Here is a 16,749-nt window from a genome sequence, read left to right as displayed (position 1 = left end):
TTTCAGTGGTTTTTTTGTTTTGTTTTTCTTATCAGATGAAAATAATAAATGGAACACTCCTGCCTCACCCACAGACTTGTATAAGCCAGAGAAATGATGTAAATGAAAATTATCCACATGACTTGATTGGTTTTAATGTGTAACATTATCATTCTTATGGTGAATATACACTGTTACCATAGTTATTTTTTCATTATTTTATAAGAAAATGAGTAGATTTTTGAAATGCCCAACATTTTCCTAAGCTGTTTACCTAATTTTATTTAAATAAAATAGAAAAGAAAATGCAGCTAACTTAGCTTTCTAAAATGCTCAGAAATCAACTACTTAAAAAATCATTCTCAAATTTTTCTGGGATCAATATAAACCTCACTATTTGGTTTACAAAAATCTTTCCTATCTTTAATTAGAAAGAACAGATTTGCTTCTCAAGACTGATGGCATTTTTCCCCAGCTCCTTGATTTTTCAAGAAGTACTGATTTTAACTCTTAAAAAGAATAGAGAGAGCATCAGATTTAACTCTTGTCATTCAGGAATCAATTTCACAGCTTGGTGGGGCAGGCTGAAGGTGTTGGGGGTCATCTCTATATCTCTATTCTATCTATAAAATTAACATAAAAGCATCCTACTTCTTACTGTTATAGTGAGGACTAAATGTAATAATGCATATGAAAGAAGGCCCATAAATAATAAAACTTTGTACAAATATGTAAGTAACATATGACTAAGACCTCAGAGGTAATAATAGCAAAACCTGTGATTTATTGATGGACTCTCCTTATCAGATTCTATGCTCTCTTTCAGTGCTACAGCAACCCAATATGTATCATTATCCCTGTTTTACAGATGAGGAAACTGAGGATCAGAAGGGTTAAGTACTGCCCAAAGTCACACAGCTAATAAGCAGTGGAGCAAATTCAATCCCAGGTCTGTCTGACCCCCAAACTTTACCCTTAACCCATGACCCAAATTCTACCCCAGACTCCACCGATTTGGCCCCAAAGTCTTGAATTCATTCAATAAGAGTCTGTCCTGAAAAGATCGCTTCTGTTTCTGAGCTGCTGTCACACCTCTATGTTGTTGGTTCTAAATTTTCCAATATGAAAACTGTTCTAGGTTGTGGGGAAGACAGAAACCATACAGTTAATAGTTCTGATGTCTCTTACTTATCTGCTAACACTGTACCCTCTCCTGAAAGAAGCAGACCTCTTTTTTCCTACTCTTCTTTGTCTGAGCATTTTCTGTATTTCATGCTTTTCAAAAGGCTCAATTACTTTTGATTTTAGTACTAGCTGAGAAAATGCCCAGTTTGATTAGAAAGACTTGAATTGGTTAGCCATTCAATGAATTGAATAGATACTCTGGCCAAGTACATTTTCTGCATAGAATTATTGAGTTAATAATTCATTAAAATTCTTGCCCATACAGATTTTTCCATTTTTAAATTTACTCAATGCTTACATTGATAGGTGTTACCAATCTGTCATGTGCTCATGCAAAATCGATGGTTTCACAAGTAAGTGTTTTGGCTCCTGAACTGGATAATCAAAAATCATCAAGGATAGCAACAGTACTTTCTGAATTTGGTGCTAAATAATGTTTGTGAAATACTTATTTCTCTGAGAGCTTATTACATTTTAAATTACCTACAACTGTGATAATTGTGAAACTTCGACAGCTTAATGATCAGCAGAGTAGATAGGGCCCATGTTGGATAGTGCTTTGCATTAGTGACCAAATTTCCCTATGGATCCTACAAAGCCATCAATTACTGCAATTGACACTTCAAAAGAATTCACAGTTGCATTATACTATCATTTGAAAATTTAAATAAATTGCACCATTCACCCAAGGTATGTATGACATGATGGCCTTTCAGGTAAATCAATTTTTAAAAATTTTAAATTTTGATCTTAATACTACTCTTTGTAACTTGATTCCAAGAATATTTTCACATGTACCTTAAAACCTTCTGCAATCTTTATTTTCTCAGAATTTCTGTATTTTGTATTTTAAAAGTCCTTTTGAACTTATATAATAACTATAGAATCAATTGCTTTTAAATGTCATGAACTAATAGGCACATCTTGACCCAAATGAAAATTCATACACTTATGTGATGATAACCAGTCTCTGAGGAAAAGTCCTTGGCAAAATATCCCTGGGAAAAGAGCAATGCTGGAAAGTAACATTCACTTAATTTTAAAGTACCGAAAGGGTTGCTTTGTTTTCTTAGACTGTAAGTGAATGTAATATTTTTTTTAATGGAGACACTGGAAAAAATATGAAAGGACATGTTTAATGCTGTTTTTGGGAAAATGTAATCCTTCTTTAGCATCAGCTAAAACCCTTACTCTAAAATGGTTTTTCAAAATGATGTATCGTGAGCCAGAAAAATTTCCTTTCTCTTTACAGAGATCTAACAGGTTGGGGACTAATTATAAAATATTTTTTGACAATCAAACAGCAGACTTTTATATAACTTTTGCTTGTATTTTTAGTGCTTCAGAATTAGCTTGAAATAGATCTCAGGAAATGATTTGGGAGCTAATGTGAGGTCCCTAGACTAAAACTAATAATAATACTACTCTAACATTTGCATCCTTTCCCTTATCATGTTAGTTTTCTATGTCATATAATTAATTAAGAGATTAAAATTTATTCAGATTAATTCCATTAGAAGAATTTTAAAACACTTGAGATAGGTGTGACTGGGTGGCTTAGTCAGTTAAGCGTCTGACTCTTGATTTTGACTCAGGTCATGATCTCAGGGTTATGATCAGGATCATGAGATCAAGCCCTGTGTAGGGCTCCATGCTCCATACTCAAGATTTTCTCTCCCTCTGCCCCTCCCCCTGCCCCCCTCGCACTCTCTCTCAAAAACAACAAAACAAAACAAAAAATACTTTGAGATAAGTGGTGAAATCTTAGTTTCAAAAGTACTGATTTAGAGGCACATGTATTTCAAATGTTAAATATGAAGCTAATTAGGATAAGACTTCTGAATCAACAGTAGAAATGCTGAATTGGTCATATTTTATTTGGGGAGAAGTTTCTCTTCATAGAAACATTGTTTAATTTAAGAATCATTGTAATATCTCATTTATCCTGCACTGACAACATTTTTACTCTTGTCAAGGTATCAGATACACACCGGACTTCAACATTCTATCATAAGACCTACCCAACCCAACTGCTTACCTCTGGACAATGCAACCCTACCTCAGAAGCTGAAGGAGGTTGGCTATTCAACACATATGGTTGGAAAATGGCACTTGGGTTTTTATAGAAAAGAATGTATGCCCACCAAGAGAGGATTTGATACCTTTTTTGGTTCCCTCTTGGGAAGTGGTGATTACTATACACACTACAAATGTGACAGTCCTGGGATGTGTGGCTATGACTTGTATGAAAATGACAATGCTGCCTGGGACTATGACAATGGCATCTACTCCACACAGATGTACACTCAAAGAGTTCAGCAAATTTTAGCTTCCCATGACGCCAGAAAGCCTCTATTTTTATATATTGCCTACCAAGCTGTTCACTCACCGCTGCAAGCCCCTGGCAGGTATTTTGAACACTACAGATCCATTATCAACATAAATAGACGGAGGTATGCTGCCATGCTTTCCTGCTTAGATGAAGCAATCAACAATGTGACCCTGGCTCTGAAGACTTATGGTTTCTACAACAACAGCATTATCATATACTCTTCAGATAATGGCGGCCAGCCCACAGCAGGAGGTAGTAACTGGCCTCTCAGAGGTAGCAAAGGAACATACTGGGAAGGGGGCATTCGGGCTGTCGGCTTTGTGCATAGCCCACTTCTGAAAAACAAGGGAACGGTGTGTAAAGAGCTTGTGCACATCACTGACTGGTACCCCACTCTGATTTCACTGGCTGAAGGACAGATTGATGAGGACATTCAACTGGATGGCTATGATGTCTGGGAAACCATAAGTGAAGGCCTTCGTTCGCCCCGGGTGGATATTTTGCACAACATTGACCCCATTTACACCAAGGCAAAAAATGGCTCCTGGGCAGCAGGCTATGGGATCTGGAACACTGCCATCCAGTCAGCCATCAGGGTGCAGCACTGGAAACTGCTTACAGGAAACCCTGGCTACAGCGACTGGGTTCCCCCTCAGTCTTTCAGCAACCTAGGGCCCAACCGGTGGCACAACGAACGAATTACCTTGTCAACTGGCAAAAGCGTATGGCTCTTCAACATCACAGCTGACCCCTATGAGAGAGTGGACCTGTCTCACAGGTATCCTGGAATCGTGAAGCAGCTCCTACGGAGGCTCTCGCAGTTCAACAAAACCGCAGTGCCCGTCAGGTACCCCCCCAAAGACCCCAGAAGTAACCCTCGGCTCAATGGAGGAGTCTGGGGACCATGGTATAAAGAGGAATACAAGAAAAAGAAGCCCAGCAAAAATAAGGCTGAGAAAAAGCAGAAGAAAAGTAAGACAAAGAAGAAACAGCAGAAGGCAGGTGCATTTCCAAATTGTCGTTCAGGTGTTTGCCGGTATCGCGGATAAGTACACATTTTTTCCTGTCCGGATAAACTTAAGTCAGTCTTAGTCTTTAAGCTGTCTTCTAGGTAAACCAGCAAATCTGGCTCAGTAGTGTCACTGCCACAAGCACCCGACTTATTTTCCGGTCGTGCCACTCCAGAGATTCCTGCTACCTGGTGGCCACAAGGAAAACAGGTCTATTCAGTGCCAAAGGTGCTACCCTTGCAAGCCACACTCTGGAGGAGAATGGAGATGTTTATTTCTTTTGTTCCTTTGTGAAAGTGCTCATTAAGGATTTCAGCCCTTGTGCTTCAGTCAACGGACCCACCACGTGGCTTTAAACTGCAGTCAATGAATATGTTAATTTGATGGAAGTTACAGGGTAGCGTGATGAAAACTACCTTTGATCAAGTACAAAGGTTGCCTCACCTCAAAAGGCCTTGAAAAATATTTTTTCTTAGTGAATTATTGTATCTCTATCTTATGATACTTGGGTTTTTTTTTAATTAATTCCATTTCATGTATCATTTCCTTTCCTGTGAAAAAAAGCTGTTTTCTCCCATGTAAACAGCTTGCACCTCATTTTATCGTGCATGAGGGAATGGCAAATAAGAATGTTTGAGCACACTGCCAAAACGTGAATGTAACTATTTTCTAAACACTTTAACAGAATGACATTTCAACATAAAGTACATAATTTATTTTACAGAAAAAATATTAATTATTTTGTTTTCATAAAAAGTTATACAAAAGACTTTTAATTATTTTATTTTTATTTTCTATATACTGTTAGAAGTTTATTTCCTATCTTCAAGATTACCAAGCACTGTAATATGATAAATTACTGTAATACTGTGTGAATTCATAGAATATAAAAAGAATATTAGTCAGAAAAAATGGTATCACCATTATTTTGAATGTAAAAAGATGAATATATTCCTTACAAATTACTTGGAAATTCAATGTTGTACGGGGTTGAGAGACAACTTTATTGTTTCTATCATAAACACTTTATTTATGTGTCTTTATTATTAAAATGACTTATTTTACAGCACTACCATATTTAGTGGGCTTTCCTGATCTAATTTCTAGATAAAATTATATTACTCATCTTAACAACAAAAATCCTTACAAATAGGCAATTGAAGGTATGATTTTCTAACAACCATAGTAAATAATACGGATTTTGCAAATAAGAGGTGTTTCCAACTTGGCTATTTCATAGAGAAAAATATTATTTTGTTAATCTGTAACATTTACAATGATTGTACTCTTACCCAAAGCGGACATGGTGGGGATGTGATTTTCAGTTCTTATTAATGACCATAACTTTTTCAAGGAAAATAAATTAGCCCACAGTCTTCTATCTGGAAATGGCTTCAAGGATGTTGTTCGCTATTTGCAAGAATACCTGCCCCCTGCACATGGTGTTAGGTAGGCTCTGATTTAAGAGGAGTGCCTCTTGCAGGGCGCTTGGGCGGCTCAGTTGGTTAAGCAGCTGCCTTTGGCTGAGGTCATGATCCTGGGCTCCCTGCTCAGTGGGGAGTCTGCTTCTGCGCCTCCCCGCAATTGTGTGCTGCACGCTCTCACTCTCTCAAATAAATAAATAAATCTTAAAAAAAAAAATCTGTCTTGGGGTGCCGTCATTAAGCATCTGCCTTTGGCTCGGGTCATGATCCCAGGGAGCTGGGATCAAGTCCTGCATCGAGCTCCCTGCTCAGCGGGAAGTCTGCTTCTCCCTTTCCCTCTACCTGCTGCTCCCCCTGCTTGTGTCCCCTCTTTTGCTGTGTCTCTCTCTGTCAAATAAATAAATAAAATCTTTAAAAAAAAGTCTGTCTTGCCCTTAAGAAATTCAACTCTAAAATAATAGTCATCTGTTAATAATGAACAAAAATATTTTTCCAATTGCTGTCAGCAAATGTCTAGGTATTTCAAGGTGTCCAGGAAGGAAAATACTGTACAGTTGACTTTCATGCCCTAATCATTAAAACTGTGTTAATCCTGGGCGTTTAGTCTCTGGTGTCATTCTCCTAAACTGTGATTCTCAGGCTGCATTTCTAGAGCTGTTGGCGGCTCTTTCAAGTGTAAATGGCGAGTCTTTGTAACCTCTGATCTTTTTACTAGCAGAACAAAAGAAAGTCCTGCCCTGAAAAGTAAGTTTCCCACTAGTTTTGTCAGAAAATAATTTGTGGATATGCCTATGTGCTTTGGATGAGAAAGGTTATAAAACAGTTTATTCGAATAAAAAAGCAACAAATAGCCAAGCAACAAACCCTTATGGTGCCTTTCCAGTGACAACATCCACCGCAGGTCTGTCAAGTTTACTAAGGACATGTTCCATCTACAGCTACATACTCTTACCTCGTTTTTCAGAAAATTGAGTGAATGTTACAGTTTTCCTGACCAGGCCCTTTCTGAAAATCTTAAGGATAGAGAAAACATGGTGCCACTGACCGTCGAGTGAGTATACGGTAAATACACTTCAGCATTTGCTGTTCCAAGGTACGTGGATTTAGCATCAGGATTAGCTTCTTAGGCATTTTATTCAGGGGTTCTTGAGCACCCAAATTGTGAATTTGTCAGTAGCCATCAGAATATGTGTTGGCAGAAATAAGCTGGCTTGCCAAAAGAAGCACACAAAATTCTTACATCATAAGCTAATAAATTCAGTAAATTCGTTGTTCCCTCTTAGGGAAGATTACCTCTCAAAATTTATACATTCATTCAACAAACATTTATTAAATGCTACTATCTGTCAGGTAAAATTCTAGGTGCTTGGGATGGATGTATCAATGAATGAAATGAATAAAACTCTTACCTTTGTGCAGGTTATGCTCTTGCCAAGTTAGGCAGACAATAAATAATGAACATAACTAATAAGCAAATTATATTATGTATAATATAATATAATATGTATATTATATATACATAGTCCCTCTCTTTAGCCACAATTTTGCTTTCTACGGTTTCAGTTACTCCAAGTCCACTGCAGTCCAGAAATAGATGCTCCTCCTTCTTCTGTATCGTTGGGTCAATAGTAGCCGTCCCAATGTCTAGATCATTCACCTGCTTTATTTCATCACTTTGGGGTTTTTTTTCATCTCACATCATCACAAGAAGGCTGAGTTCGGTACAATAAGATATTTGAGAGAGAGAGACCACATTCATGCAACTTTTATAACAGCGTGTTGTTATAATCATTATTTTTTTATTAGTTATTGCTATTAATCTCTTACTCTGCTTAATTTATAAATTAAGCTTTATCATAGGTGTGTATGTATAGGAAAAAACATAGTATATATAGGGTTAGATATTACCCGTGGTTTCAGGCATCCCCTGGAGGTCCTAGGACTGCTGTATATATGTACTGTATAAAGTAATGTGAAAAGAAAAAAGCAGATCAGGAAAAGGGGAGGATTCATTCAACACCAAGTTTATCCACTCATTCATTCAACATTTGTGAAGTGCCATGTGTAATGATACCTGCTAGGTCCCATGACAAGTACCATCAGACAGAGTTCCTGCCTTCAGGTCATATACGTTCTCCTGGGAGACATACACAAATCAAATAATCAAACATGCTCATCTCCCCCACACTTCTTCCCTAATTGACCTCTCTCCACAGCACTTCTCACCCTTTAATATATTTCATATTTTACTTACATATTTTCTTTATTCTCTGACTCTTCCCTCTAGAATATAAGCTTCTTAAAAGTGGTGGTTTATGTCTGCTTTGTTTACATCTGTATCACCAGTATATAAAGCAATACTTGGCTCATAGTCAGCATTTAATATATATTTTTTGAATGAACAAATAAAATAATCATGTATATCCATATGTTCAGCTACATTGCTTGAGTTTCTGTTTTCCTATTTTTGTTGTTGTTGGCTTTCCATTTCTTACATAGGGATTTCACTGTTGAAAATAGAACTAATCATCCCTAATATCTTGTCTCAGAATAATAGCAATAATGTGAAATGCAGACGTTTCTAGCACTATAAAAAGTAACTCTAATAATGTATAGTTATAAAAACAGAGTGTTATAGCAAAAGCCAAGCAAAAGTCACACAAAATTGAGAGCCAATTTTATCTACATAATCTATTACCTAACAGGGCAGAACACTATTATTCTAACACTGCTTTGAATATCACGGAATACATTAGCTGAAATGAGAGTTTCCAGAAAGGAGAGGTGGGGGCTTAAATTGTGAATAATTTTTTGTAGCAAGTGGTGAAAGGAAAAAAAACATAAATAGCAAATAAACCCCTATGTCTTCACAGAATTATGAAGCCACATGGACTATAGCTCCTATTCTTGGGTTTTCTATTATAAACCTCTCCAATTTGGCAGAGCAGGAATTCTTCTTTAAAGATAGGTTTTTCTTAGGCTGGATTGTAGCATATCTATGAAGTCTGTTGATTTATTGGCTAGCTGTGGCATTATTAAAGCCAGGACACCAAAATGTCCTTGCAAGTTAGGCAGACAAACACATCACCTAACCTTCCATTTCATATCTATGACTTGAAATTTTCTTTCTCTCAAATTCTTCTACAATCCTATATTCTAGGTTTATGCAATTTTGTATAAAATTAATCCCCACAACCACAAAGGGCAAGAAAATAACATAGGCTTATGAGAAATGTCTACGTAGTCACTCTTTGTAGAAATTCTCTAGTTGAAAATTTTAAGTGAGGAGCATCTTACGAATCAAAGAAAAGTAAAATTTGTCTTTCAGAATAAAATTCCGAAAACAATTTTCAAGAGGACATATTAATCTCTCTGGAAACAATATTTTAAAGAATCAATGTTCCTTCCGCCTTGAGAGTTGTACATGACTGGTGGATACTTTCAACTGAACTTCTAAATCCTAAACAACTATGAGAAAAATTTTTTTTATAACTAAGGGTAACAAAAACAAAACCTTGATTTTTATGTAGCATCTGAAACTATATTTTCTCATGTCACCATCACCAGAACTTCCAGGGGCTCTTTTTCAGCAAAAAAATGATAGCATCATTCATCAGTCACGGAGATACACTCTAATAAATGTCCCACTGACCTTTCTCTATTTGTAGCTTTGTGTGATTGGAGTACCAATGTCCTCTAGCACCTGGGAGGTAGGGAATTAAAAGCATACAGCATCCACATTACTTTCTACTATACAGTCACACTTAACTCAGCAACAAAATGTAGGGGTTTTGAGTATATCACCCCTAAATATGCTGCGTTGGCATATGGATTACTTTGAGTGAGTTAAAGGCAAATTTAAAAAGGCAGATGCAAGAAGGGACCTCTGACCCTTTTTCTTCTGGAAGGCAGGAGATAAAACTCTCATGAAAGGTGCCTTCCCTGTACCAGGAGGAAGGAAGACATTCTCGTCACCAGAGAAGGGGACCGAAGGCTGAGAGAAATCTGTACAAACTTGTTAAACTGATCCTCATCTCTCTAGTCACTTTTCCACAATTAACTGCCCTAGCCTAGACCCCTTTGTTTTGTCACATTCTCATAATTTACTACCCTTTATCCAACCTAGCACATAGCATTCAACTCTAGCGACTTCTTTGGGTCTTCATCTTCCAGTGAAGATGCCCACATATGTGTAAAAATAAAGTATACAGTCTTTTTATGAAACGTGTCTTTCTTTCCTTCAGGTTTTGCTCAAAGCCGTAAGAGGTAACTTAGCCTTTCAAGGATTACAGTGACGGCTGCCAAGATAAGCTATTATTTCCCAGCTGGGAGAAGTGGCTGCAGTGACAGTCAGACCAGGTATGCGGTAAGTGAAGAGGTTTTTCCCCTATTTATTTGTTTGGCTCCATGCCTGTGTACTTCGTAGCATCTGGGCTATGGTTGGGCTGTTTCTTTCTGTCCTCTATGGCCCCACATTTTACATTTTTATACCTTCATTATCCATCCCTGAGTCCACTTCCTGCCACAGGGCTAGGCACATAGACACCTGTGTCCAACAGATTATTGACATCTTAATTCCTCTCCTCCTTAAATTCCCCAGCATAAAGAGATGATGAATGTATAGAGCTACCCTCATCCCCCCCCCCCCAGCCCATGACAGGAAGTTCTGAGCCCCACACTTAAGTCTTTAGTAGCAGAGATCACTGTAGAAGGGAAGTGGGGGAGGGGGGAAGCAAAGTGTTTCCATAGGAATAAATGAGATACATCTCCCTTCAGGTCTGAGCAGCTTAGCAGCTGCAATGCCCAAAGCCTTGCTTCAGTTTTGGTAACTAATTACTGCTTTTTCCTCCTGTCTATACAAGACAGCAATAAACTAAGTAATTTCTACTGTTTTGGGCCTACCCAAAGCCCACCTTTAGGAATTCCTGCTCTTTCTCATTTAGCCTGGAGGAGAGAGGAGCAACCGAGACTTCTAACCTTGTCTACCTACCCACAGTCTAATTTGGGGAATTCCTGGACCTTTTCTTCCCTTGCCTGGGAGAGAGAACAAAAACCAAAAGCACCATTTGGGTGGCTTGCTCCAATCCTACCTCCCGGTCCTCAGCCAACAAAGGTCTTCCCACCCTTTCAATATGGCAGCTACTAGTTTCTCTTGACATCTGTCAGATCCTGTTAGTCAGCCTATGAGGTTCTCCTGTGTCTCTTCCAGCTAATCAGGTTTTAAACAGGATCCCATCCTTGTCATCAAAATTGATACATTTTTACTATTTATATTTCTTCATAGTTACCCTGAGAGAAACCCTGACCTTGCTGGAGTAGAGATCATTGTTATTATTTCCCCATGATGACATCACCAGTTTCCCAGAGGTGACCTCTAACAGCCACATGGCTCGGACTCCAGGTCCAGGAGTTGTACCACAGGAGAAGAACCCTGAGATTAGGAATTGGGGTTTTATGTAGGAACAGGATACCTCTCCCCACCTCCCCTCCTGAGAAAAAAGAGAAACCTCTGCCCCGCAGGCTTTCACAGTCCTTTGGAATGTAAATGACTTATCTGAAGAAGAGAGGAGGAGTCTGCAGGACAGGACGCACAGCGTTTGGCTCTGGAAGAGGTAAGTGTTACTACCCTTTGAAGGAGAGCAGATGGTTCAAGGTCTGTCGAATACCCTTTAACTTCCAAGGCTTGTCCTTTAACCCAGGTGCAGGTAATGTTTCCTCAGAAAGTCCTAACTGTGCAGAACCATGAACATACCCACTTCTTGATACACATCAGTGGTTGCCTGTGGCTGAATGTTGGAGCGGATTGACAGCGAGTAGGTAGGAGGGAATCTTCTGGGGTGAGGGAAGTATTTTAAAACTGAAATGTGGGGTCTCGGGATCAAAATGGCGAACAGGCCTGCTGTTGCAGCATCAAGCCGGTGGCTGGAGGGTATTCAGAAGTGGTATCACAGGGCCACAGGGTTCAGTAAACTGGAGTTAATGCGCGATGATACAGTATATGGGAAGGATGATGTGAAAGAGGCCGTGAGGCTTCCTGAGAACCTGTATAACACAGGGTGTTTCACACTGAGAGAGCGCAGGATCTGACCAGGAGGCAGCAGATCTTGCCGAATGAGCAGTGGACAGAATAGGAGGAGAGTAAATTCTACCTTGAGCTACTGGAAAGAAGTTATTTTGGAAAGAAAAGGGAGAAGAATGGGCAAAGAAGTAATCACGGAGTTGAAATCTGTGGTTGCAGCTGCCCTCAAATATTTTTAAGAAGTTTAATAAATCTGAAGTGTACAATTGAGAACTATTTGTACTACTTTAAATAAATGTCTATTATAATTTTTTAAAATTAAATTTAAAAAAAATTTAATAAAAAAATTGAATTGCGGGGATGATTTTGCAATTGCATAATGTCCTAAATATCACTGAACTGTACACTTGAGATAGGAAACTGAAGGGACCCCATGAAGTACTGCTTTTTTGCTGCCTCTCTTCTTGCAATGACCCACACCTCTGCCTTACACATGCCTCAGTGTATGTCCTCCTTGTGAAGGTCAAGGAGTACTGATTTCTTTGGAGTCTTCCAGCACAATAGATAACATTTAAGGAGTAACTGGGCGAGGTCGTTTTTCAAGACCGCTGACTCCAGACACCTTGATGCCAAGACTCCTGGCTCCAGGGCCTAAGTGACCTATGGAGGGCACTTGAGCGCTGGTCCTTGTTTTGATCTATTCCTGGATGCTTGGAAGAACCACGTATACCAGACCACCATCCTCAATAAAACCTCTAGAGACGAAGCAAAGACCACAGTCTCTCTCTTTCCTTTCCAATTCTCAGGATGCTCTGTGATCTGCACTCTCTCTATATCTTCAAAGAACTCTGCTCTCACTTCCTCTTGGCTCCCGATTGATTTCTATCCTTCAAGAAGCCAAGGACCCTCTTGGCTGGTCCTATGGGACCCCCTCTGGGTCCTTGGACCTGACCTGCCTACATCACACTTACAATGGGCAAATTGTGTGGTATGTAAATTATTCCTCAATAAAGCTATTACATATAAGCCATAGATTAGAAGGTTTATTTATAACAAATACAACTTAACAAAAGATCAGTTTCCAGATTATATAAAGAACTTCTACAAATCAATAAGAAAAAAAAAATAAAGGATACTCACAAAAGATGACACACCCAATGGCCAATAAATATTTGAAAATATGCTCAAAATCGTTAGGCAGTAGAGAAATGCAAATTAAAGTCATAATGCTATACCATTACACACCCACCAGAAAGGCTAAAATGAAAAAGACAAAACCAAGTGTTGACAAATATCTTGAACAACTGGGTGAGTGTGTTCATGGGAGTGTAAATTGGTGCAACTGTGTTAGAAGCTTTGGTCTAACAATGAAAGTTGACCATATATATCCTTATGACCCAGAAATCTCACTCCTGGGTATATACCTGAGACAAGTGATTATATATAGTCACCAAAAGTCATTCAAAGGGATATAGCGTGATTCATAGTAGGTCAACACTGAAAAACACCCGAAATACCCACCCATCAACAGTAGAATGAAAAATGATGGTATACTCACAAAAAGAAAACACTTCTGTTCTGCTCTCACCAACACTTCTGACACCACATATGTGGGATTTTCCACACCAAGCAGTACCCCAATTCTTGGTGGACACCAACTGGATATCGTACAATTTAACTTAATTCTGACACAAACTGCCTGGAGTTAACACAGATCCCACAGGTTAAGGGTTCAGTCCCACAAGACTGCCCTTCTCCCACTCCTGACTCCAGTCAGACATCTAGGCCTCCCATACTTCTTACTGGTGGCACACAATAAACCAGGGATTCCCAAGACTCCCTCTTAAGGTTTGATAATTTACTGGAATAGCTCACAGAATTCAGAAAAACAGTTTACTTACTAGATTACTGGTTTACTATAAAAGGAAACAATTCAGGAACAGCCAAACAGAAAAGATACAGTAGGACAAAGTGTGGGGAAGGGCACAAAGCTTGCAAGCTCTCTCCAGGTACGCCGTATCTGCTCTCTAAATCCCTTAGGTTAGGGTTTTTTTTAAACATAGGATTTATTACATAAACATGGTGGATTAAATCTTTGGCCATTAGTGATTAACTAAACTTCCAGCCCCTCACTTCTCCCCAGAGGTCAGGAGGTGGGGCTGAAAGTTCCACTAATAATGTTGGGTCCCCTGGCAACCAGCCCTAATCCCTAGGGGGTTTCCAAAAGTTACTTCATTAACACAAATTCAGGTGTGGTTGAAAGGGACCTATTATGAACAACAAATGATGCTCTTTTTACCTTATGGTTCTGGGACTATTTCAGAAGCCAGGAACAAGAACCAAATATTATGCTCCTATGGCTCTTATCACTTTGGAAAATACAAGGGTTTGAGGAGCTTTGTTCAGAAGAGAAGGAAGACCAAAACATATTTTTCTTATTTTATCACAGTATCATAACCATATTGTGGAATGTTATGTCATAGAGGGAGGACTGTTGGGAGATTATTGGAAGGGGCACAAGTGGAGCTTTGGGGTTCTGTTAATTCTTTATCTTGGTGCTGCTTATGGGAGTATTCACTTCTTAAAATTTATTAAGCTACTCATTTTTGGTTTGTGTACTTTATTTTTATTATAGTTCACACCAACCCCACCACTACCAGAGTTCACTGTGTACGTAGAGTCTACTCTATACATCTATTCTGTGTGTGTGTGTGTGTGTGTATAATACGGTATAAAATAAGCATGTCTACTGCGTACCTACCTTGTGACACAGCAGTTCTATTCCCAGATATTTATCCAAACCTGGTGATAAAACTAATAGGTATCTAGCAGAGTATCTTGCACACTATGGTACACAATTAACATTGAACACAGAACAAAAAAAGGCCTAGTAGAGTCACCTAATATTTTAATCATTTTTTTTTACCATGTTAACCAGCATGCAGAAATCAGTGGGACCTAAATAAATATCACCCCCATGACATTATAGATGACTCTCACCAGGTATCACGCTATCAGGTTTCCTTCAACTGATTGAAGCTGTAACTAAGTTGATTATTTTTAATTATTCAAATCCAAATCCTTTAAAATTAAGTCATAAAACTAGGGCAATATGAATAATCACATTGAATGGTAAGTGCAATTATATCTGTATATGCATTTCATTCACAACTGATTCATGTTTAATAATCACAGTTCAAACTCAATTCTAATCAAAAGTACTAGTAAATATAAGTGTGAAATAAAGAACCATGCCTATATGCATATATGGCTTTCTGATTATATGCTACTCTACTGAGAAAATATGAATTCCCCTTGAATCCCCTCCTTTGTTCCCATGCTTTCATGACAATTTCTCTATTTCTCTGCCCCTCTCCACTCCACTCCACTCCACCAGCACTTCTCTGTTTGTATATCCCCCACTCCTCTTTGGCTCTTTCCTCTTTCTCATGCTTACCTTTTCTTCCTTCCTTCCTTCCTTCCTTCCTTCCTTCCTTCTTTCTTTTTTTGTTTTAAGATTTTATTTATTTATTTGAGAGAGAGTGAGAGAGAGAGCATGAGCCAGGCGAGGGAGAGGGAGAAGCCGGCTCCTCGCTGAGCAGGGAGCCCGACGTGGAGCTCAATTCTAGGACCCTGAGATCATGACCTGAGCCAAAGGCAGGCACTTAACTGGCTGAGCCACCCAGCCATGCCTCTCCATCTTTCCATAAATCTAATCTGTTTAAAAAACTAAACATTCAACACTAACTCCTCTTAGTTCTGTGCACCTATTGTAAAAAAGTCTTTGAGCAAAGTTTCATATTAGGATGTATTGTTCCCAGTAGCCACTTATGTTCCACCCTATTTAGGAGTGAAAAATACTACTTGATAGAAAAATCTGTATTTTACCTACAGTCAAAGGTAGTGATCATATTTCAGCAATGGAGAACTTTATTTATGGGGCACCTGCATGGCTCAGTCAGTGAAGTGTCCAATCAAACGTCTTGATTGGACTCAGGTCATAATCTCAGTGTTGTGAGATCACTCCCTCCTCCAGCTCTGTGCTGGGTGTGGAGCCTGCTTAAGATTCTCTCAGGGCACCTGGGCAGCTCAGTCAGTTAAGCATCTGCCTTCGGCTCAGGGCATGATCTCAGGGTCCTAGGACCAAGACCCACGGCGGGCTCCCTGTTCAGCAGGGAGTCTGCTTCTCCCTTTCCTTCTGCCCTCTCCTCCCCCACCCCCACTCATGCTCTTTCTCTCTCTCAAATAAATAAATAAAATTTTAAAAAAAATTTTCTCCCTCTTCCTCTGCCCCTCACCCCTTCCCTCTCTCTCTAAATAAAAAAGAACTTTATTTACTATTAACAGATTCTTAAGTATCATTGTGAATATATTTGTATGTTTAATTATAATCACGTTTGCTTGAATTATGGTTCTCAGAAGTAATTACAACTGTTATTGGCTATTAAATAAGAAAATGTATTTGCAGCTCAAAAATTTGTCTTGTTACATTTCCTGGTGGAAAAAGGCATGTATACTGACAGGATGTTAATTAATTTTAAATGGATTCACATTATTACCCAGCACAATAAAACAATAAGCAAGGCTGTGCTTGATGGATTAGAATTATTAGTATTCGTATTATTTTCTGTTTACGCTGTCAATATGTTTATATATATATGATCATTTTTGTAAATAAAATTGATTAAGATTTAATTTTAAATACTTGTGAATGAAGAATGTAAACTGCATTAATCCGTTCAAGCAAAAAAGTTTATTAAATAAGATTCTACTAACCTTCAGCATTTATGCACTTGTCAA

General features: G+C 38.6%; 1 protein-coding gene and 1 pseudogene across 1 annotated transcript in view; both read left to right on the top strand.

Annotated features, from left to right (window-relative positions):
* The window catches only part of ARSJ (arylsulfatase family member J), a 75,252-nt gene extending 69,105 nt beyond the window's left edge, over nt 1-6,147 (top strand). The window contains exon 2 of the mRNA XM_026499227.4: nt 3,141-6,147. Within this exon, the coding sequence (XP_026355012.2) occupies nt 3,141-4,545 (1,405 nt within the window). The 3' untranslated portion in view covers nt 4,546-6,147. The remainder of the gene's footprint in view (nt 1-3,140) is intronic.
* The window catches only part of LOC113255591 (cytochrome b-c1 complex subunit 7-like), an 80,784-nt pseudogene extending 68,643 nt beyond the window's left edge, over nt 1-12,141 (top strand).
* The last annotated feature ends 4,608 nt before the right edge of the window (nt 12,142-16,749 follow it).

This window comes from Ursus arctos, unplaced genomic scaffold, assembly GCF_023065955.2.
Source record: "Ursus arctos isolate Adak ecotype North America unplaced genomic scaffold, UrsArc2.0 scaffold_11, whole genome shotgun sequence".
Taxonomy (NCBI): domain Eukaryota; kingdom Metazoa; phylum Chordata; class Mammalia; order Carnivora; family Ursidae; genus Ursus; species Ursus arctos.
This window is presented reverse-complemented; position numbering and strand designations above follow the sequence as displayed.